We start from the raw sequence: 24053 nt of genomic DNA, 5'->3' as shown, positions 1-24053 counted from the left end.
TTGACGATTTATTTGCTTTGAAAAACTCCTTTGTTGCTTTAGCAGTATGTTTGGGATCATTGTCTTGCTGTAGAATGAACCGCCGGCCAATGGGTTTTGAGGCATTTGTTTGAACTTGAGCAGATAGGATGTGTCTAAACACTTCAGAATTCATTATGCTACTACCATCAGCAGTTATATCATCAATGAAGATTAGTGAGCCAATACCTTCAGGAACCATATATGCCCAGGCCATCACACCCCTACCACTGTGTTTCACAGATCAGGTGGAATGCTTTCCGTAGGGGCGCTGTCCTGTACGGCTGCCTGTCCTGCAGCTGTCCGTTTTCTTTCTTCACTTTTTTATTATTTTTCGTGCGTTAAAGTGTGAAGTCGGGGGGTCTAATCTTTTTATGTGTGGGGGGGGAAGGGGGAAACTGCTTTTCAAGTCCTTACCTGGTCGGTGAGGCTGCCTTCCTCCGAGCAGCACCTTCGACCTGTCCTCGCGGCCTACCAGCGGGTCCTGGAGCGACGTTTTCTGAGGGGACCTGGCCGGAACCTCGGCTTTGGCGGCAGCGCAGCGCTGGGGCGCTGTCGCGGAGCGGGCGGAGCGGGTGATGCCTTGCCTGGGTCGCCGCGCTGGAACTCCAGTATGCTGGGACCGCCGATGAAAACATCGTGGAGCCGTGGTTCTGTGGAGCGGTCAGCTGCGGCGCTGAACTTTACATCTCGGAGCCTGGGATCTTTCGCCGAGATCGCCAGTGAGTGAAGCTTCGTTCAGCGCGGTCTGTTGGCCTGGAGGCCGCGGTCTCCGGTAAGAGGGCGGCCGTTCCTGGCACCCCAAGCCGCTGAGGGTTCTACCGACGCCGGAGTACCATCACCTGGCGAGAACGGCCGGGAATATCGGGCCCCGTAACGGCGACTGTGGAGGCCTCAATAGGCCTGACTCTGGGTGGACAAGAGGATGGGGACTGGACTTTGTGCCTTCCCCCACAGTGGGAACCTCTGTGGGGGGATGTTTTATGTTTTAATGTTAAACTTCTTGAATGCTATGTTGTATTTTTATTAGTGTGCTGCAAGGACATCTGAATTTCCCCTGAATAAGGGGATTAATAAAGTAATAATCTAATCTAATCTTGGTCAGTTCCTTCTCTCCTCCATAATTTGCTCTTGCCATCACTCTGATAAGTTATTCTTCGTCTCATCTGTCCACAAGACTTTTTTCCAGAACTAAGCTATTTTAAGTACTTCTTGGCAAACTGTAACCTGATCATCCTATTTTTGCGGCTAACCAGTGGTTTGCATCTTGCAGTGTAGCCTCTGTATTTCTGTTCATGAAGTCTTCTGCGGACAGTGGTCAATGAGAAATCCACACCTGACTCCTGAAGAGTGCTTCTGATCTGTTGGACAGGTGTTTGGGGATTTGTATGTATTATAGAGAGAATTCTTATGACACCAGCTGTGGAGGTCTTCCTTGGCTGGGGGGGGGGGGGGGGGGGGTGGGGGGGGGGGGGGGGGGGGGGGGGGGGGGGGGGGGGGGGGGTATAAACACAGCTGTGATTTCTACATGGTGAAACGAAAAAGTATAAAAATTACCCTTTAATAAAATCTGACAATGTGCACTTTAACCCCATGTTATTTATTTCCATTACAAATCTCAAATTGCGTAGTACAAAGGCAAATAAATAAATGTTGGTTCTTTGACCCAAACATTATGGAGGGCACTGTAGGTGTGGTACTAGGCACTGTAGGGGTACAGAAATTGAGTGAGTCTAGCTGAGTCACCTATTCAACTGGAAATACTTGATGCTGATAGCAGTTTCACCATCACTGAAATCACACAATTAGAGTACTGTAAAAAATTCTCTATTCCCTATTAAAAATGTGTTGGGTTAAATGAGCACTTTCGCACTAATATGCTGCTCTATTAGAAACACTGCTCTATTATCTGGGAACCTTGATGTTAAATAAATTGGGTTTACACATTTAGTGCATATGAGAATGAGAATTGCTGTCGAACGTTGGCAGAATATCTTTGAAACTGTTATTTTAATTGGCTGCTGTTGATTCAAAGCTGCAATTTCTTATTGCTATCACCGAACTGAAGCTCCAGGCTCAAGTTGTTCCAAAAGACGTTCCAAAATAAATTGTTGTGACCAATATGAAATTAACCTTCATTCACCATCACAACTAAAATAAATTCCAGCATAACTCTGTGAATGGATGTTGATAGGCTGGAGTTTAGTGATGGTGTTTAATTTGCTGGATTGATGGGCTTTTTTAAATTAGGTGTGTGATATGCCTTGGAGTACAATAATCACACCACTTTAAATGGTACTGCTGCAAAATAGAAACATATAATTAGCTTGTGAGGAGTCATCTATATTATGCAGTGAGTGTGATTGTTAAGATATAACATTATCACACAAGGAGGGGATAGAACAACGAAAGGTCAAAACAGGGAAATCTGTATGAGATCATCAGTATTAGATGCTCTTGATCATCAGTGCTCTCTCTATTTAAACTGATTTCTTAGTTTAAAACTGCATTAAGCTGATGAATATGTTAATTATTTTTCTGAAGGACCAGATTGCTTTTGAATGCAAATTTAATTTATATTTCCTTACAACTGCAATCTGCAATCTTTACAATGTTGCAGTAAGATTTAATTGGATTTTCAGTCTCCTCAGAATCAATTTTTGGGCTACTTTCTCACTTTTTGTTAGTTTTGCATAGTTCTGTGGCATTCCGATTCATACAAGTGAACATCAGATGGTTCTGTCCTTGCTTTGGCTGAAGATGTCCTGGTTAAAATGACAATTGGATTAATATGTAATTTATCATTTTAGCCAGTCCTTTCCCTTGAGACCACAAGGTCCCATTGTTGCAAGTATCCTGGTTTATTGATGGATACAAAGTTATGAAGAATTGCAAATGAACAATTATATACATTTTGAATTTTAAGTTGTTAGAAATGTTATCTATAGGAAAGTGAGACCTGACATTAGCAAATTTCACTCCCAGACAGCACAAAATGTCGTTGTTTAACATGGCACAGGTGCACCATGCCACTGTATACCATGTTCAAGATGTTCTGAAGTAACTTGCCATGAACTACAATGACAAAATGCCGGAAAGGGTCAGCAGCAGTTAATGTTTCTGTCCGGGACCTCGGTCAGAACCAAGAGTGAAAATTAAATTGGATGTTGAGGCTTTGTAAAGGATGCAGAAGAGGTTCATGCTGCATGGATCAGAAGGGATTAGCTTGGATCGTTTCCTCTGGAGCATCGGAAGCGAAGGGAAAACCTAATAGAAATTATGGACAGTCAGAAGCTGGGGTGGAAATATCAAAGAATAGTGGGCATAAATTGAATGTAGTGGGGTAAAATTTGAAGAAAATATGCGGGATTTTTTATTTGACATAGAATTGTGGGTATTTGCACTGTTGCAAGAGGGTGGTGGTGGTGGAGGAAGTGGTGATTAAGAGCCTTTTAGATAGGCACATGGATATGTAGTGATTGATGGGCTATGGACCACGTGCAGGCAGAGGAGATTAGTTTAATTAGGCATCATGTTTGGCACAGACATTGTGTGCTGAGGGTCTAGTTCCTGTGCTGTATTGTTATATGTACTGTAACTGAGATGAGGAACAGTTATTTTCTCAATGGACAAGAAAATTATGGACCAGGCACACAGTCTGCACTTACTACCTGCTGGTCCAACCCCATCACCAGTCTCCCAGCATAACAATGCTACTGGAGTGATAATGTTATACAGCACAAACAGCCCCGTCCAAGATGGCCAAATGCCTTTCTATATTGATCTGCTATTTTACCTCCAGGCTTGTGGCTTTCTATGCTGAGGTGATTCAATTATCTCGATAATCAAATCTTGTGTGAATATTTGCCATCACCCTGTGATTCCAGCCGCCCTCTTGGTGAAAAAATAAATCATCCTCTGATCTCCTGGGGCAGCACAATGGTGCAGAGGTGGAGTTGCTGCCTTACAGCACCAGAGACTCGGGTTCGATCGTGACTTTGGATGCTGTCTGTATGATGTTTGTTCCCCGTGTGACTGCGTTGGGCTTTTCTCTGGGTGCTCCGGTTTCTGGTCGGCATGGACTCGGTGGGCTGAGGGCCTGTTCCCACACTGTATCTTTAAACTAAACTAACCTATCATCCAAAATGTATGTCCTGACCTTGTTAATCATCCCAAAATGCATCACCTAAGACTTGCCAATATTAAATTCCATCTGCCATTGCTCTGCCCATGTTATCAATTTGCATCTTCCTAGAGTCCAAACCTACCCTTCTCGCTATCAGCAATACCACCAAATAATGTTTCATCTGCAAACTTTGTACTTTCACATCTGAATTCAGTAAGTATGATTGTTAATATGTGTAACAAGCTGTGTAGTTTGGATATTGATCCAGTAAACCACACAACAAGACCTCCATCGTCATAATCTGCCTTGTGTACGGCCAATTTTGTTCCAATTTGCCAACTTGCCCTGGATCTCATGGGTGGCAACCTTTTGATCCAGTCCCTGTGTGGAACCTTGTCAAAGGCCTCTGTGAAGTCCATGTAGATGACATCAACGGTATGGCCTCATCATATACTTCATCGCTACTTTGAAAAATTCAATCATGTTGATGAGGCAGGAGCCCCACCATTTTCCATGCCTGCCCCCTCACCTCCCGCAAACGAACACTGTCCCGTTGTTTACAATCCGGAAATGGCCAGCACCTTCGCAAAGTGCAACAGTTAATGTTTCTGACCGGGACCTTGGTCAGAACCAAGAGTGAAAAATAAATTGGTTTCCACTCATGGAGAAGGTAGGGAGAATGTTTGAAGTGGAGAGTCCAAATGGATTAATGGAGGCGATCAGTAGCACACTATGCTGCATAACATGTTAATAATGAGGCAGCAGATCAGCTTAAACCAATAGAATAACCAAATGAGCCAAACCAGTGACAGGCAAGAATGGCCAGTTCAGATGCAGACAGAAAGAAAGAGTGAATAAGCTATAATTGCATCAAGCTTGCGTTGGGCCTTGTTGAAACAGTGCCGGCGAATGCAAATAAAGAAGTTGGAATGGGAGTGCAATGGTGAATTTATGTGGCAGTCGATCGGAAGCTCGGCATCATTCATGCAAACTTGATGCAAAACAATCACCCAATCTGTCTTTATTTTTCCCCATTATGGAGTAGACCACATTATAATAATAATAATAATAATACATTTTATTTTCGGGCGCCTTTCAAAGTCTCAAGGACACCTTACAAAAATTAACAGAAGAGAAAAAAAACATATAGTCGGAGTAAAATAAATAATAAGGACATCATCAATACACAAATTAAAGACAGAAATCGCTCCAAAGACACAAAAAATCAAAAAAACACAATGTGAAGAGAGAGCAGCGGCAGCTAAAGCGCGCCAGCGAACTCTCCCTTCCGACAGCCATCTTGGACACAGACTAACATAGTAACTTACACACACAAAAAATCATCCCCCCACAGTGGATACCACTGTGGGGGAAGGCACAATGTCCAGTCCCCATCTCCAGTTCACACAAAGTCAGGCCTATTGAGGCCACCGCTATTGCCTCTACTGAGGCCCGATGTTCCTGGCCGTTCTGGCCGGGTGGTGTTGCCCCGGCGTCGGGAGAGTCCTCAAAGTGGCTGGGCCACCTGGAACGGCCACTTCGTAGCTGGGGAACGTGGCTTCTGATGCCGACAAGGCCGTGCCGGGTTGGAGCTCCAGGCTCCCGATGTTAGAGTCGGCGTCGCCCGCTCCGCTCCGCAGACCCGCAGCCCGGAGGTGTTGATCTCGGCGGTAACAGCTCACCAGAGCTCCAGCGCGTCGATCCAGCGCAGCGACCCAGGCAAGGCATCGCCCGCTCCGCTCCACGATAGCGCTCCAGCGCTGTGCCGCCAACGAAGCCGAGGTGCTGGGCGGTCCCCGCCAGGTAACGGCGCTCCACGCCTGCGGGTAGGCCACGAGGACGGGTCGATGGGGCAGCCCGGAGAAAAAGCTGCCTCACCGACCAGGTAGGGATCTAGAAGTATAATTACCCCCTTCCCCCCACATTAAGACGTCCATTTCTCCAACAGACGAAGCACAAGATTTACTTTGTGGATTGTAAGAAATGCAACTAAATGTCTTTTTCACCTGTCAAGACTGCTTGGATTCCTGGATGGTGGGAAGGGAAAGGAAGAGGAAAAGGTGCAGGTGGAGCAGTTCGTAGGAAGGTTCTATACGTGGCGACGGAAATGTAGACCAGGGAGAGATGAAATTTGAAATGCTGAGAAGGCAGAAGGATGTGCATCAAACAGTGGAATCTTGTTGGAGCCAGCCGAAATTGTGAAGAATGATATGTTGGATGAGGTGGCCCGGACCCGCTGGGTTTTTCCAGCATTGCCTGGTTTCATTTCCAATTTCCACCGTGTGGTATTTTGGTTTTTCAGTTACTTGTTTAGAATGTTCTGACATCATCTTTCAGATCCATGCATGTTTCTCTCTTAAATACATACTCTCCTGACATACCTTTATTGTCAATGGGTCCAACTCCTAACTAACCCAATGAGATACAAAGAACATTAACTAGAAGTACGGGTAGATTGTGAGTCCTGTAAAAGTTGCAACACCGAGAACTGTCTATAAACCAATTTCTCTATAAATCAGAAACAACCATTTTCTCGAACTAGTCTTCTTCTTGCGTATGGCGTGCACAGCCTAAGTTTGTAGGATATATTTGATCTTATTTGTTTGTGCACGCCAGGTTGATTGCATTCGTTGAAACAGGGCGGACCACGTGAAGGTTGCAATCTCCCACCCCCTCGAACTAGTAATATATCACTCCACATATTTGCTTTATTTAATTGAAAAAATTATTTTATTTAATTGAATAAATCTAAAATTGAACAAGTTGAATATATACTGTGTCCAGTCATTAATAAATGCCAAAAAACATTTTATTAACATTGAAGATTGAAAAATGCTTTAAAATCGTGCAGGAGGATTTGCATAACATCAGATTTTCCTAAGTCAGCTCATTCATAACCCAGGGAGGAATATCGTATATTCCTATTCCTCTGTTTAATGTGGTGGCTCACTGTCAGGTTCCTGGGCAATAAAGTCTTCTGCAACCCCTTACGAGTGAGGATGTTTTCTATCTAGTCCATTTGAGGCCTTTGTGCGATTTATGAACTCTTCCACAGGTGGGACAGGAGGTCGGGTAAGGTGGGTTGTCGTGGTGTTGGAATCTCCTTCTGCCACTTCTCCTTTGTTTGGGTGGTCTGTCATTGAAGAAATGTGCTCTGTATCTTTCTGGGTGCCCGTCCTCCATTGTGAATGCCCACATATCAGCAATGGCCACAAATCTCTTGTATTTGTCAAGAAAACGCCCTGGAGGATTTTCAGTCCTCTTGGAAATCTCAAGCACGGCTTTTTATGCACATCGCCAAACAGGACAATCCAATGCTTGCTTTTCCCTGTAGCCTCTGTCACACTTAAAACTGTTCAGGGATGTTCTAATCAAGTCTGATTCTCTGGTTCTGTCCACCAACAATGCATGAAGTATACAGTTTGTGGTTCACCATCAGGTTGATATAAATGATTAATGCTGGTTTGAAGCCCGTCTGAGAAGCAAATAAAGAGAACGGCTTGAAGGAAGAGTCTATTGTATCCAAACTGATCCAGAAAGAAGGCCATGAACTCCTGTATTTGGCAAAACACCAAGTGCTGGAGTAACTCAACTAAGCAGGTCACTTCCTTGATGTGCCCCTACTGTGGAACTTGCACTAGCTTGTACTTTGCACTTGAGCCCGGGAGTATGTGATCTTAAAGGCAGTACCCAAATCCTTTTTGCTTCAGGGATAATCTTTCCATTGAAGCCATATAAAGTCTAGCTTGTACAATCATATTGTTATGTTGTCAATCCTAACTGAATGTTTTGAGCTTGGACTCTGGTCACAAGCCCGCCGTATGATTTTTGTCTATGTTGTTTTTGTATTTTTTTTGTCAAGCATCTGTGGGGGGGGGGGGGGGGGTGGGGGGCAGTGGGGGTTTAGGGAGGGGGAAACAAAATCCTTTTTGCTACCCGTCGGCTGATGAGGAGCAGCCTCCAACAGGAAACACGATGACCTCACCTCACCGTCGCGGAATAACAATATGCTGCTGCTGCTGCGGCCCCTTTAATGTGGACGGCTCCAACGGGAGCCCCAATCTGGAGGGATACCGCTTTTCATCGCAACCCTTCTCCCGCCCGGTGCGGGGTCGAACACTCCTTAACAGTCAATCCTACGCCGGGGGCTCTAACACACCCGGTGTGTGCATGGTCGCGGGACAATCGCCTCGCCAGCCGGGGGCTTTGACTTTGACTATTATCTGAGCTTATGTAAATTATATTTGTTTGTCAGTGCAGAAACGGCAGGCAAGGGGTCCAAATGACACATTAAAGTCTTGTATCTTGGATAGCTTTGATATCAGTACAGGCTAATGGTTAAAGTGGACTTGGATAGCATGTGCCTCAAATCTTTCCTCAAATCCTCTATTTCTATCCACATGTATATTCAATTCGAACAGACATCCTAATGGCTCATTGCTGAACTTTGAATCACAAGTGTTATCAGTATATTGACGTATTTAAAAAAAATACTGTAATCGCTATTATTGTATCAAAAAATAAGACTTAGATTAAATGAATAAAGTGCCCCTGATATGGTTGATCAGAAAGTGTGCACCTGGCTGTTGGACGCCAGAATCCATCCCTCTGTACATCAATACTGTTAAGAGTCCTGTCTGTAGACATTGGAGTAGCATTCCTGGGAGTGAACAAGGCTTACGGTAACACAATACATCTTTCATGAGATGTCTGCAATCAAAGTTCCAGTAATGAATGAATGACTGCAGTATTTGATTGTGCAGTTCATAAATGATTAACCAAACTGACCCAGTCACTAAGAGCTGTAGACTCAGTTACATGAAACTTCACGTTTCTGCATTAGTATACAGGTAATCTGTGTGAAGTTTTGTTATTTGGTGTTTGGATTTTTGGGCATTCTTGTTCCCAGTTTGTTCTTGTCTCCCTGTCTTAAGCAAGGGAGTAGTGTCCACCAATCCTCTGGCACTCACCCCCAAAACCCTCCCATGATGTGAAGGGAAGTGAAACATTAATGTTGGTGCCTCCATGATCTTCCTCCATAGTCCCCTGAAGAGACATTCCAAACAGTTCTCTTGACTTCCTGACTTTTTCAGCCAAACTTTCTAATTCTGATGCTATCAAAATCAGTCTGGAAGTATTTGTCCAAATAATTAAAAAGAACATTAGTGCTGCAATTCGTGAGTTTGTGAAGCTAATGATGAAATACAAGGATATTAAACAGGAATTAAACAGATATTTGTCATCAGTCTTCACTGGGTGATACAGGAAACATTCCAACAATAGGTGCAAATCGGGAATCGGTAAGGAGGAGGAAATCGGGGAACGTTACGATCGTCAAGGCAGGTCCTGAGCAAACTGTTGGAGCTGATGGACTTCATTGATGGAGTCATGGGCAGTGAGGAAGGCTGTGAAAGGGGATAGTGGGATATAGATCAGTTACAGATGTAGCCAGAAAAATGACAGATGCAGTTTAATCCACGCAAGTGCGAGGCTTTGCACTTTGGGAGGTCGAATATTAGAAAGAAGTATACAGTTAACAGCAGGACTCTTCACAGCAATGACGTACAGAGGGATCTTGGGGTATGGCTCCCTAAACATCCCACACGTAGTTGGAGAGGTAACAAAGGCTTATGGTATGTTTGCCTTAATGGAGCATTGAGTATAAGAGTCAGGGAATCATGTTGAAACTTTATAGGACTTTAGTTTGGCTGAATTTAGAGTATTGCATACAGTTTTAGTTGTCCCATTACAAGAAGGATGTTGAGGCTTTGTAGAGGTTAATGCTGCTTGGATCAGAAGGTATTAGCTCTAAGGAGAAGTTGGACAAACTTGGATCATTTCCTCTGGAGCATCAGAGGCAAAGAGAAAACCTAATAGAAATTATGGACAGTCAGAACCTTTTTTCCTGGGGTGGAAATATCGAAGAATAGTGGGTATTTGGAACTTGCTACAAAGGGGTGGTGGTGGAGGAAGTGGTGATTAAGAGCCTTTTAGATAGGCACATGGATCTGTACTGACTGAAGGGCTATGGACCACGTGCAGGCAGAGGAGATTAGTTTAATTAGGCATCATGTTTGGCACAGACATTGTGTGCTGAGGGTCTAGTTCCTGTGCTGTATTGTTATATGTACTGTAACTGAGATGAGGACCAGTTATTTTCTCAATGGACAAGAAAATTATGGACTAGGCACACAGTCTGCACTTACTACCTGCTGGTCCCATCACCAGTCTCCCAGCATAACAATGCTACTAGAGTGATAATGTTATACAGCACAAACAGCCCCGTCCAAGATGGCCAAATGCCTTTCCATATTGGTCTGTTATTTTACCTCCAGGCTTGTGGCTTTCTATGCTGAGGTGATTTAATTATCTAGATAATCAAATCTTGTATGAGTTTTTGCCATCACCCTGTCAGGCAGTTTATTCCAGATTCCAGCCGCCCTCTTGGTGGAAAAATAAACCATTCTCTGATCTCCTGGGGCAGCACAGTGGCGCAGAGGTGGAGTTACTGCCTTACAGCACCGGAGACTCGGGTTCGATCCTGACTTTGGATGCTGTCTGTATGGTGTTTGTTCTCCGTGTGACCGCGTGGGCTTTCTCTGGGTGCTTCGGATTCTGGCTGACATGGACTCGGTGGGCCGAAGGGCCTGTTCCCACACTGTATCTTTAAACTAAACTAAACTACCCTATCATCCAAAATGTATGTCCAGGCCTGGTTAGTCATCCCAAAATGCATCACCTAATGCCCCTGTCCCACATAGGTGATATTTTTCCGCGACTACAGGCGACTAGGCTGTCGCCACATGGTCACGAGGTGACGCCTGTTTGGTCGTGAGTAGTCTCCTCAAGTCGCCTAAAGAGTCGTTTCTGGTTGCTGCTGGATTTTGAAATGTTCAAAACTTTTCGGCAACTGGGCTTGATGTAGCTTCTCTCTCCTGTCGTAGGTGCTGTCGTAGGTTGTTGCCAGGATGATGCAGGTTGTCGCTAGGTGATGTTGGTTATCGCTGGGTGCTGACTTCAGTAAATTCCATTGGCAACTAACTACGTCAACCGGCGACTGAATTGTTTTCAGTTGTCGCCGACAGGGTCGTTGCTTGTCGTAGCTTGTCGCAGGTGGTAGGTTTTCGTAGGTTGTCACCTGTGTGGTCATAGGTTGTCGTAGGTGTGGTTGTAGGTGGATGTCGTAATGGATCGCTGGTTGTCGATAGCTTGCCATAGCTCGACGTCATCTAGGTGGTAGGTTTTCGTAGCTTGTCGTAGACATTGTCGTGGGGTGGGGGTCCCCACTTGCTACGACTATGACAGTCGCCAAAACAATCCCCTTTGTTGGACAGGCCCTTCAGACTTGCCAATATTAAATTCCATCTGCCATTGCTCTGCCCATCTTATCAATTTGCATCTACCCCAAAACTACCCTTCTCACTATCAGCAATACCACCAAATAATGTGTCATCTGCAAACTGTACTTTCACATCTGAATTCAGTATTGTTAATATGTGTAACAAGCTGTGTAGTTTGGATATTGATCCAGTAAACCACTGTTCTGGGCTTTGATCACTCAACAGAACCTCCATCGTCGTGCTCTGCCTTGTGTACGGCCAATTTTGTTCCAATTTGCCAACTTGCCCTGGATCTCATGGGTGGCAACCATTTGATCCAGTCCCTGTGTGGAACCTTGTCAATGGCCTCTCTGAAGTCCATGTAGATGTCATCAACGGTATGACCTCATCATATACTTCATCGCCACTTTGAAACATTCAATCATGTTGATGAGGCAGGAGGCCCACCATTTTCCATGCCTGCCCCCTCACCTCCCTCAAACAAACACTGTCCCGTTGTTTACTGAAGGGCTGTTGTGGAAATGTTGATGTTGCGGCGCTGTGGAACGGCTGCGGCTCGCCTGCAGTCTGTCCGTTTTTACTTTTTTGTGTTGTTTTTTTTGTCTTGTTTAGTTAAATATTTGGTTATTAGGTTGTGTTATGTGGGTGGGTGGGGCTGAAACAGGGCTTTCTGTCTCTCCCTTCGGGGGAATGTGACTTTCTTGTCCTATCCACCTTCTCTGCCTCCGTCTGCGCTGAGGCCTAATGGCGGAGCTGGCGGCCCCCAACTGTGACCGACCTCGAGGCTTCGGAGGCAGAGCCAGCCAGGATTCACCCTGGGCTCGCTCCAGTGAGGGCGGCCCGGCTCGAGGCTGAGACGCTCCGGTGACAGCGGCACGACTCGGGGCTGGGACGGTGCTCCGGTAGCTGAGGCGGCGTTCTGGCGGCGGCGACCTGAAGCCGGGGCTCGGCCGCGGGTCAGTGGACGACATCGTCGGGAGCTCGCAGGTCACAGGCTGGTGCCTGTTTTCCGGAGCTCCCGCGGCAACAGCTGTGTCTGCTGGACTGGAGGGCAGCAGCTTCGACCACCCCGGGCCATGGAGCTTGAACCGGCCCGTTCGCGGAGCTCGGTGAGCCACGGGACTGACTTACCATCGCCCAGTGCGGTATCGCCTCAGCGCAGAGGGAGAAGAGGAGTGGAGAGACAGTAACCCTAAGATTTTTGCCTCCATCACAGTGAGGAGGTGCCTGGTGAACTCACTGTGGTGGATGTTAATTTGTGTTTACTGTGTGTTTTGTTGTTGATTATTATGTGTATGGCTGCAGGCAACAACATTTCATTCAGACCTGAATGACAAATAAAGGATCTAATCTAATCTAATCTAATCCATGATCCTTTATTTTGAGGCAAAATAACTGTTTTGTGGTTTAATTTTACATTTCAGCCTTGTCCAAATGATTTCACTGTATGTGTTTAGAGAAAGCACTTAATCCAGATATTGGGGTTATGGAATAACTAAAATATGGATGCTGAATATCATTAACACACTACTCCTGTAACTATTTTGAAATGCCATTGGCAAAACTGTAACAAATTATATTTATGGGACCACTTAATGCAAATGAAATTTTGTTTGTCGGTGGTTTAGAAAAGTAATTGTCGCAATGGGGAGCGTTACAGTAATTAAATGAAAAATTATGCTGGTCAGAACTTTACTTTACAGTTTGTTCTGTTATTACCTCAGTTAGTTGGGTAAGTTATTTCCAGCTTTCCACGGCATGCTCTACATTCTCATTCCATGAACACATATTTCTATGGCCAGCCCCACAGCATAAATCTTGACAATTACACTAACTCTTAAATGCTATGAATTTTGATCTTTCATCACAAAGACCAGTTAATTCCACTTCCTTTGCCACCTCAGCCCATTTAATAGAACATAGAACTGTACAGTGCAGGAAGAGGCCCTTCGACCCACGATATCTGCACAAACCACGATGCCAGTCTAAACTAATCTCATCGACCTACCTAGGGTTCAAATCCCTCTATTCCTTTCTGTTCACGTGTCTGTCTAAATTCTTCCTGAACTTTGCTGTTGTATCATATCTACTTCCACCATTTTCCGTGGCAAGGCATTCCAAGCATGTTTCACCCTTAGTGTAAAATGACAACTTGTTTCATAAATGTCCTTTACCCCTCTCACCTTAAATTCCACGCTGAGGTGAAAACAATCCCAAGTTTGTCTAACCCATCCTTATTGCTAATACAGGCAATATCCTGATCAACCTCGTTGGCACCCTCTCCAAAACGTACAAAACCTCCCTCTAGTAGGGCGACCAGAAATACACCCAATATTCCAAATACTGTATGGTCTACACACATTTTATACAACTGCAATATGACTATACAACATTTTTCAACTGGTGAATGTAAGCATGCCGTATGCCTTCTTTACCTCTCTAACTTTATTCCCATTTTCAGAGAGCCATGGACTCACACCTCAAGATCCCTCGGGCCATCAATGGTTCTACGACTCCTACCATTTGCTGCATACTTTACCGGTGCATTTGACCTCCTAAAACGCACCTCTTCTCAATAGTTGAGATTGAACCACATCTTCCATTTCTATGCCCACCCTGCTAAATATAAGCAGTTTGAGGATTCAGATCAATGATAGGGAAAAACACTTCAAGTTTCCAAAAAAACTATTGGTATTAAGGTGTGGTGAAGTACATTAAAATGATTATTAAAGATTAAGTCTCATGCACTTCTGCCCCTTTGGAGATTTTATCTCTATTAAGATAAACATCATCTTGTGACAATCGCTTAGATCATATCAACAATTTTGGGGTGAAAACAAATTTCATATAATTATACATGCTACTCTACAAGTACCGGATTGACCCATTCATTGGTGGATAGCATTACAATTCTAATTTAATTTCCTTCATGCAACCTTCCTCTGCAATTCCAGCATTTTTGTGTGATCTGGTAACCTGCTGATCAGACCGCCCATATAATATTCAAATCACAAACAACCTTGAGGAACACCACTGGTTACAGACCTGTCAGAATAACACACCTGTGCTACTACCATCTACCTTCTAAGACCAAGCCAATTTTGAATCCAACCTACCTGGTCACCATGTCATGTAATTTTCTTGATGGGTCGATGAGGGACATTGTTAATTGCTTGATGGAAATGTCAATATCTCCAATATCCACTGCCCTATCTCATCAATCATCTTTGTTACTGCCTCATGAAACTTTCTAAGTCAAGTTTCTAAGACATAATCTTATCTCCAAAAATTTCTCTAGCAGTGATATAAAACTCATCGCCCTATAAATTGCAAGACTATTCTGAATTTTTTTAAGAAAGGAAAAATATTGACCACTCTTAAGTCTTCATGGACCCCTTCTGTGGCTAAAGGGAATAAATCTGCTGCCAACACCATCTTGGAAACATACAATGAACCGTGAGGAGGATGGCAATAATGCATTCATCCACTACTGTTGTTGTGCCACAGCTGTCAAACATCTGTCATGGCCCCAGCAATCTCCGACCCTGCTGCTCACAGTATCCTAGAGTAGATCCCATCAGGCTCCTGGGGGGGCATGCACCATAATGATCTTTAAGAGACCCAACAGTTCCTCCTCCTTAAACGTACGCTGGACCAACAACATATTGTTACCTGATCTCACTACACCCCATGTCCATTCCTTGCTGAATACCGATGTGAAGTTCTCATTTAGTGCTTTTCCTGTGTTTTTAGTCCACTTCCTGTGGCTCCAGTTATAAATTCCATCCATTGTCCTTGCCGTTCTCTAGCTACCGCTTTGTTTTTAACGTATAAAATAAAATGCCTAAGGCTTTTCCTTAACCCGACTACATGGCCACTTTTAGTCCTCCTCACTGCTTGGTTAAATTATTTTCTGTTTTTCTATTCCTCAAGGTGAAGTCTCTGTGCAAGTCTGTCACCTGCAGACAAGGTTATTTCAATATTTGTCCCATCCTTCACCTTCCATTAATCACACTTGTTCACACTCTTGTCCGCTCCTGTTCCAAGCTCTGCTGGTACTTTGAATTTGGCCATGTCCCCCATAGCATTAAATTTCAAATTCACAAAGCACACTTTAAAATTTTGAAATGGACATTTCTGCCTTTACCTTACTGTTGCACTTTACCTTGAAGATAGAAACAAAATGCTGAGGTAACTCAACGGGTCAAGCAGCATCTCTGGAGAAAAGGGGTAGGTGATGTTTTGCGTTGAGACCCTGCTTTAAACCTTGAAGATCAGTTCTATTTGACTCCAGCCTTTTAGTGTCACAGAGCAACGCCGTGCAGAAACAGGATCTACAACCAACCAAGTTGCCTAACTGAGCTTGGGCTTGCATTTGGCCCATAACCCTCCCAAACCCTCCCAATCCTTCCAAATCACGTACATGCCCAAGTGTCTTTTAAATGTTGTAATTATACCCATCTCCACCACTTTCTTTGGCAGCTCATTCCACATACATAGAAAATAGGTGCAGGAGGGGGCCATTCGGCCCTTTGAGCCAGCACCGCCATTCATTGTGATCATGGCTGATCGTCCCCTATCAATAACCCATGCCTGCCTTCTCCCTATATCCCTTGACTCCTCTAGCCCTTACAGCTCTATCTAACTCTCTCTTAAATCCAAGTGACTTGGCCTCCACTGCCCTTTGTGACAGGGAATTCCATAAATTAACAACTCTGGGTGAAAACGTTTTTCTCACCTCAAACGTCAGTCTTCAATGACCTCGCTTTTATTCTAAGACTGTGGCCCCTGGTTCTGGACTCACCCAACATTGGGAACATTTTTCCTGCATCTAGCTTTTCCAGTCCTTTTATAATTTTATATGTTTCTATAAGATATCCCCTCATCCTTCTAAACTCTAGTGAATACAAGCCTAGTCTTTTCAATCTTTCCTCATATGACAGTCCCGCCATCCCAGGGATCAAACTCGTGAACCTACGCTGCACTGCCTCAATCACAAGGATGCCCTTCCTCAAATTAGGAGACCAAAACTCTACACAATACTCCAGATGTGATCTCACCAGAGCCCTATACAACTGCAGAAGAACCTCTTTACTCCTATACTGAAATCCTCTTGTTATGAAGGCCAACATTCCATTAGCTTTCTTCACTGCCTGCTATGCCTTGTATTTGCCGCCAAAGTGGATAACCTCAAATTTATCTATTTTATACTGCATCTGCCACGCTTCTGCCCACTCACTCAACCTGTCCAGGTCACCCTGCAACCTCTTAACATCCTCTTCACAGTTCACACTGCCACCCAGCTTTGTGTCATCTGCAAACTTGCTAGTGTTGCTCCTAATTCCCTCTTCCAAATCATTAATATATATGGTAAACAGTTGCGGCCCCAACACCGAGCTTTGCGGCACTCCACTCGCCACTGCCTGCCATTCTGAAAAGGACCCGTTCACTGCTACTCTTTGCTTCCAGTCTGCCAATCAATTTTCTATCCATGTCAACACCCTACCCCCAATACCATGTGCTCTAATTTTAGTCACCAGTCTCCTGTGCGGAACCTTATCAAAGGCTTTCTGAAAGTCTATATACACTACATCCACTGGCACCCCTTCATCCATTTTACTTGTCACATCCTCTAAAAAATCCAGATTAGTCAAGCATGATTTCCCTTTAATAAATCCATGTTGACTTGGACTAATCATTTTACTGCTATCCAAATGCCCCATTATTACCTCTTTAATAACTGGTCTGTAATTCCCCATTTTCTATCTCGCTCCTTTCTTGAAAAGTGGGATAACATTAGCTATCCTCCAATCCACAGGAACTGATCCTGAATCTATTAAACATTGGAAAATGATCACCAATGCGTCCACTATTTCTGGAGCCACCTCCCTGAGGACCCTGGGATGCAGTCCATCAGGTCCAGGGGATTTATCATCCTTCAGTCCCATTAGCCTACCCAATACTATTTCTCGCCTAATGAAAATTTCTTTCAGTTCCTCTACCCCCTTAGATCCTCTGTCCTCCAGTACATCTGGGAGATTGTTTGTGTCTTCCTTAGTGAAGACAGATCCAAAGTACCTATTCAACTCTTCTGCCATTTCCTTGTTACCCATAATAATTTCACCCGTGTCTCCCTTCAAGGGACCCACATTTGACTTTGATACTCTTTTTCCCTTAACATATCTAAAGAAGCTTTTACTGTCCTTCTTTATATTCCTGGCCAGCTTCCCTTCGTACTTCATCTTTTCAGCCCGTATTGCCCGTTTTGTTTCCTTCTGTTGTCCTATGAAAGTTTCCCAATCCTCTGGCTTCCGGCTACTCTTTGCTGTGTTATACATCTTTTCTTTTAGTTTTATTCTATCCCTAACTTCTCTTGTCAGCCACGGTTGCCTCCTACTCCCCTTAGAATCTTTCTTCCTTTTTGGAATGAAATGATCCTGCGTCTTCCGGATTATGCCCAGAAATTCCTGCCATTGCTGTTCCACCGTCATTCCTGCTAGGATCCCTTTCCAGTCTACCTTGGCCAGCTCCCCTCTCATGCCTTCATAGTCCCCTTTGTTCAACTGCATCACTGACACTTCCGATTTAACGTTCTCCTTCTCAAATTGCAGATTAAAACTAATCATATTATGATCACTACCTCCAAGCGGTTCCTTTACCTCGAGTTCTCTTATCATATCTGGTTCATTGGACAACACTAAATCCAGAATTGCCTTTTCTCTGGTCGGTTCCATTACAAGCTGCGCGAAGAATCCATCTCGGAGGCATTCTACAAACTCTCTTTCTTGGGGTCCTGAACCAACCTGATTTTCCCAGTCTACCTGCATATTGAAATCCCCCATCACCACAGTGGCATCACCTTTGTTACATGCCAGTTTTAACTCCTGCTGCAACTTACACCCTACATCCGGGCTACTTTTTGGGGGTCTGTAGATAACACCAAATAGTGTCTTCTTGCCTTTACAATTCCTCAACTCAATCCACAGTGATTCTACCTCGTCAGTCCCTATGTCTTCCCTCGCAAGGGACTGAATTCGATCCCTCACCAGCAGAGCTACCCCCCCTCCTCTGCCCACCTGCCTGTCCTTTCTATAGGATGTATAACCCTGAATATTAAGTTCCCAGGCCCAATCCTCCTGCAGCCACGTCTCAATAATCCCCACAATGTTATATCTACCAACCTTTAACTGAGCCTCAAGCTCATCTACTTTACTTCTTATACTTTGCACATTCATATACAATACTTTTAACTCCTTACGCATCTCACCTTTCACATCGATCCCTATTACACTTGGCCATACTCTCCTATTCCTTTGTGAGCTTCATTTCCCGTTAATTCTGGGGGTCATTAACCATCCCTTTACTCTCTTTCCCTTTAACTCCATCCTCGACTATCCCATTTGACACCCCACCCCCCTTATTCAGTTTAAAACCACCCGTGTAGCAGTGGCAAACCTGCCTGCCAGTCTATACGCCAGTCCATTCATGAAAGGCTATCATTTTTGGACTGGAGGAAGAACACAGTGAAATTCCGCCAGGGATCAGTGCCAGGGACACTTTTTATTCCAAATTTCAGAGGAGCAAATTGTCTAAAACTGCACACAATGCCATCTTGGAAACTGAGGAGGACTGTAGTAAAGTTTTTCAATATCACTTTGTCTCCCATCCACCATTACTGTCTGTGCACAGCTGCTGCATCAGCCATTTTCTGCAAACCCGATCTCCTCCCCAAATTCTGCTTTCCAATACACATCAGATCACATTTGTTATTCTCATCTAGCTTTGGATTGCTGACCATTTATCCACATGGCTCATCCCCAAGTCATTTTTTTTTACTACTTACATGAGATATTAATCAAAATGATTGATTGAGGATGATGAGACTTAAATGTTGGTTTAATTGTTTTTATATTATCATCTATCATACAATGACTACAATATTCTAAAAAGTACAATGAATTAATACTTCAATCAAAATAATTACAATTTGGAAGCCATGTACATGGAAGGCAGCTATTGTTAGCTCAAGTAATGTTTTATTTAAAAATAGCTACTAAATGTGTAGCAGGCACCTTTCCCAAAGGCAAAATAAAATGCCTTTGGAACATTACCCAGTCAGTATTGACTGGGCTAACCTGGAATCCCTCATTCTTTGTAAGTGTAACCAGACCATCCATCTGGAAAGGGATTCAAGGACAAAAGCATAATACTGCCTCTCAGATTTCAGACAAAACTGACAAGCCTGTAGTTAGTTAATGTTTGTTCATTGAGCGTGAAATGAAACTTAGTGGGGTTACTTGGATTTATTTGTAGATTTATAGCAGTTGTTTAAACTCTGAAAGGGATGATTTGTTTCTGTGTTGAAATTATTTTTTGAGATTGGTGTTACATTTGGAAAACCTAGAACCTGAAGGGTTTTTAAGTCCCAAGTTATTTTCAAACCTGTGTATGTAAACTGAAATTCTGGCAAGGAAAATATCAGTTAATCAGTCAAAGATTTTGTGATGAATTGTAGATTTAGTGGTTGACAAAAATGCTGGAGCGGGGCCTAACATCACTGCCCCGCGCGGCTTGGAATGGCCGCGGGACTCTGCGAGCACCCACCGGGGGCTCCAACATCAAGAGAAACTCAGCGGGTGAGGCAGCATCTATGGAGAGAAGGAACAGGCGACGTTTCGGGTCGAGACCTATTTCATTAGGACCGAGCATATTTAAAATAGCCTACTTATTCTTTGAACTGGGCTAAAATATGCTTACAGCAAACATGGTTCTTGGCAACTTTAAAAAATCTCCATCTGATTTTCTCTTTTCAAATGCAGTAATAAAGACTGTAAAGTTGATTCGAAGCTTGACAACAAAGCCAATTTGGCTTGAAGATCATGAAGAAGGGAAACCTCGATGACAGCACAACAGAAGCCTCTGCTCAGCAGTTGAGGAATGGTTCGATAAATTGTAATCTAAAGCTCGGGTGCAAATAGGAGACCAGGCCTGCAGATGCACTTTAGGTCACCGGAGTGTGGGTCAATTTTAAACAATTACACTAAATCACTGGCTGATTCATCCAAGCCTGGCTTGCTGAAAAGCAAAGGAATGATGTTTTGTTTTGCATTCCTTCAGGATTCTTGGCTTATCTACGAATTTACTTGATTGGCAACCCTTGAAGCTGTTTTGCGATTAAGACCTCATCGACTTGTGCGGTTTGAAGGCTTGCCCTCCCCTGCCCTCCTCATTTGATTTCCAGCTGCAGATAATATAAGCAGCAGTGTTCCATTGTCCTCTACTGTCTCTGAAGCTTGGAAACTCAGATGTAGGATTAAAAAAAAAACCCACACTGTGTTGTGAGCTTCCTTTTGTTTGTCTCTGCTGATGAATCTGTTGTACTATTAATGAATGCAGCCTTGAATACTACCTTGAATACAGTATTGCAGATAATTAACAATCTGAATACTAGTGTCAGTTTACACAGCTGAGGACCCTCGACCCCGCTGCTCTAATTAACACCTAGGCACTTCACTGCCACTGAGTGGGTTGAACCATTTAGCTTGTTGGGCTTGTGTTCTGCTGTTACAAACCTGAAAGCCCTGTGTGACTTGGAGTTCTGCTATTCGGCATCTTGTAATCCATTGCGCTGGATCTATGTGATGAACTGGACGAATGAGTGATCAGATTTAGCGCCATTTAATCTGTCTTTTCGTTTGGTGCAGTCTGTGGAAATTAATGCACGCCCATCTCTCAGTGATGGAATAAGTACGAGACGTTTGAGAGAACGCTTCAAGCACAAGCTTCGTTCTCCACTTAGTATTCTTTTTTAACTTCGCTCTTCGTTTTCTCGTCACTTCGCTTGCGTTTTTGGAGTCACGCCAGTCTGTGTCTCCAGTGTTTTGTTTCAAGTCTCGAGTTTGAAGCCTCGAATGAAGCAAGCCCCTTTGTTTCAGGGCGGCAGATCACAGAATAAGTGCTTTGTGGAAAGTGCTGGCCAGCGTAGTTTGAAGTAGCGGCGTGTGCCGCCTGACTGTTGCAAGCTCATTCATGGTGTGCCAGCTTCACATTGAACGCTCTTGCTGACACTCAGCCACCACTTGACAGCAGACGGGTGGACCAAGTACCCAGGGTCAGGATGGAGCGGTTCTTGAACATGATGAAACAAGTGAAAAGGACCAGGAGGAGAAGGAAAAGCAAGAAGTATAGACCAGAGGAGGATTACCACGAGGGCTATGAAGATGTTTATTATTATGCTTCTGAGCAACTGCACAGTGAGTATGACCTTAATGTGGTTCGTTTTAGCCACATCTGTGGAATGACTTCTAAATGACTAGTATAATGACACATGAACACGCCCGGGTAGATGACGGGACTTTTCTGCAGGTATCAGCCGGTCCCCTCACTCTGCTGGCGTTGTCCTCTTGCCTTGAATAACACCAATTCTGGCTCTGTCTACACCCCGCCCAGGGATTTCTCCAGTGTTGAGTTTTTAGTTGACATGTGGTTTGATGTGTGAATTGATTTGAATAATTTGCAAAGCTAAACGGGCAATAATGTCCAGTCCAAATTCCGAGATGAGAATGAATAATTCAGCGTGTTTCTGCAGGGCTGCACGCACGGTGAGTGCTCTGAGTACTCTGGCTGTGATCTTTCACTACCCACAGCGGGCAGAAAACCCCCGAGGTCAGCACTTAATAAAATAAGAGGCGTGTGGGCATTGAGGGCTTTGCAATGCACACGGATGATGTATTCCCTAATGTAACGCGTTAAGTTAATGCAAAAGCCAATGTAAAGGCTCTTTGGGGAAGGGCCACAGTTTAGGGTCTATCCCAATGGACACTGAGAGACTGAATCCATTGGGGGAACCCCTCAAACAACCGAAGGGATTTCACCCCAAGAGACCACACGAGTGGCGATGGAGCTACCTGTATGTACAAAAACGGATGAGTTATTTATAAAACCAACAACACCGACTGTTAGACCCACACAAATAATCTGTTAGGGATTTTGCATTGTTTTCTTATTGTTCGGAATAAAGTTTGCTTTTGAAGTAACACATATTTAAAAAAAATAAGATTTGTCAATTATAGTTATTCATCACATAAAGTAACTTGTTTCAACTTCCCAAATGCATGTTGCTGGTGCTGACTTGGGTTAAGATGCAATAATGTATCTGCTTTCTGGAGCTTCTCCAGGTAACCAAGTGTAATAAATGGGCCATGACATTATTGCTGTGTTGTTTAATTACGGGAGAAATTGCAGCAGTCTGAAGAAGGGTCTCGACCCAAAAAAGCCACCCATTCCTTCTTTCCAGAGATGCTATCTGTCCTGCTAAGTTACACAAGCATTTTGTGTCCACCTTCGGTTTAAACCAGCATCAGCAGTTCCTTCCTACCCTTTATTAGTGCTTGGTATAAAAAAAATGACGAGCAGTTTGACTGACTAGTGAACCAGGGTAGGAACCTGTGACAATTTTCTCCATGTCTCTAGTTCCGAGGCAATGGCTGTAATTGTAGTACAGTACTGACAACTAGGCTGTAGTAACAAGAGTTTAGCCTGGGGCACATTGGGTTGTGTGAAGCGGTAAAAGCACTGCAGTTGGGAGTAAACTTTTACTTTACCTTTAGATGTCACAGGAATTGGCATTTCTGGTTTGCCCTTTGATTGTGTGTAACTATATGTTTAAGCAAGCATGTACCTGTCTCAATGCAAACTTGCATTCATGGTTTAATTAAGATTTAAATGTAGGCTTGACAAGGGAAATAATCTCTGTGAAAAGTTTAAAGTCTTAGGAACAAAGTTGGGATTTTTGTACAGTCTTTTGTACGTAGATTTCAATTTTTTTAGACAAAATAGGTTAAGCCTGACTAAAGTATAAGTTACATAAACGTTTAAGGTCATGCATTGCTCTTTAGCAGTGAAAGCCTTCGCACCTACCATCTTTCAATTGCAAGGTACACAAAAATGCTGGGGGAACTCAGCGGGTGCAGCAGCATCTATAGAGCTAAGGAAATAGATAACGTTTCGGGCCAAAACCCTTCTAGGTTTTTGGCCAAAAACATTGCCTATTTCCTTCGCTCCATAGATGTTGCTGCACCCGCTGAGTTTCTCCAGCATTTTTGTGTACCTTCGATTTTCCAGCATCTGCAGTTCCTTCTTAAACATCTTTCAAATGCAGCCTGACAGACAGAATATACTCGTCGATCAGCCTGTGCCTTTTCCCGTAAAATATGGCCTGGTCATATAACTCGATTGATCTAAGTGACTGGCATTGTGGTCATGATTGTTACTTGTGGTAGCACTTGGGCATCTGAACAGGATGTGTGTTGAGGCAAGTAGGAGAAAGATGATCCAAAGCTGGACCAAGTAACCCCTGCGTTCCCTCTCTCTCCACCCCTCCCCCATTCGTCATACCAACTTCTCATTCTCACCTAGCAAACAGCTGACAATGGCCTGTTTCCTTTATCATCGTTACTTTTTGGCATATCTTTCATTCATTTGTTCAAAATCTCTCTATATCAATGTCATTTCTACGTCGCTATCTCTTGTTTCCCTTTCCTGTGATTCTCAGTCTGAAGAAAGGTCTC

The 24053-nt window shown here is 43.9% G+C and overlaps 1 protein-coding gene across 5 annotated transcripts in view; it reads left to right on the top strand.

Moving 5' to 3' along the window:
* grip1 (glutamate receptor interacting protein 1) overlaps positions 1–24053 on the top strand; it is a 444119-nt gene that overhangs the window by 115592 nt on the left and 304474 nt on the right. The window contains exon 1 of one of the 5 annotated variants that reach the window (XM_055650801.1): positions 20701–21737. The exons of 1 other annotated variant lie outside the window; for it this stretch is intronic. In XM_055650801.1, the coding sequence (XP_055506776.1) occupies positions 21602–21737 (136 nt within the window). In that variant the 5' untranslated portion in view covers positions 20701–21601. Of the gene's footprint in view, positions 1–20700; positions 21738–24053 lie in introns of those variants that run through there. 3 more of the 5 variants (XM_055650802.1, XM_055650805.1, XM_055650806.1) reach the window with 3 other exon arrangements.

This window comes from Leucoraja erinacea, chromosome 19 (assembly GCF_028641065.1).
Source record: "Leucoraja erinacea ecotype New England chromosome 19, Leri_hhj_1, whole genome shotgun sequence".
Taxonomy (NCBI): domain Eukaryota; kingdom Metazoa; phylum Chordata; class Chondrichthyes; order Rajiformes; family Rajidae; genus Leucoraja; species Leucoraja erinaceus.
This window is presented reverse-complemented; position numbering and strand designations above follow the sequence as displayed.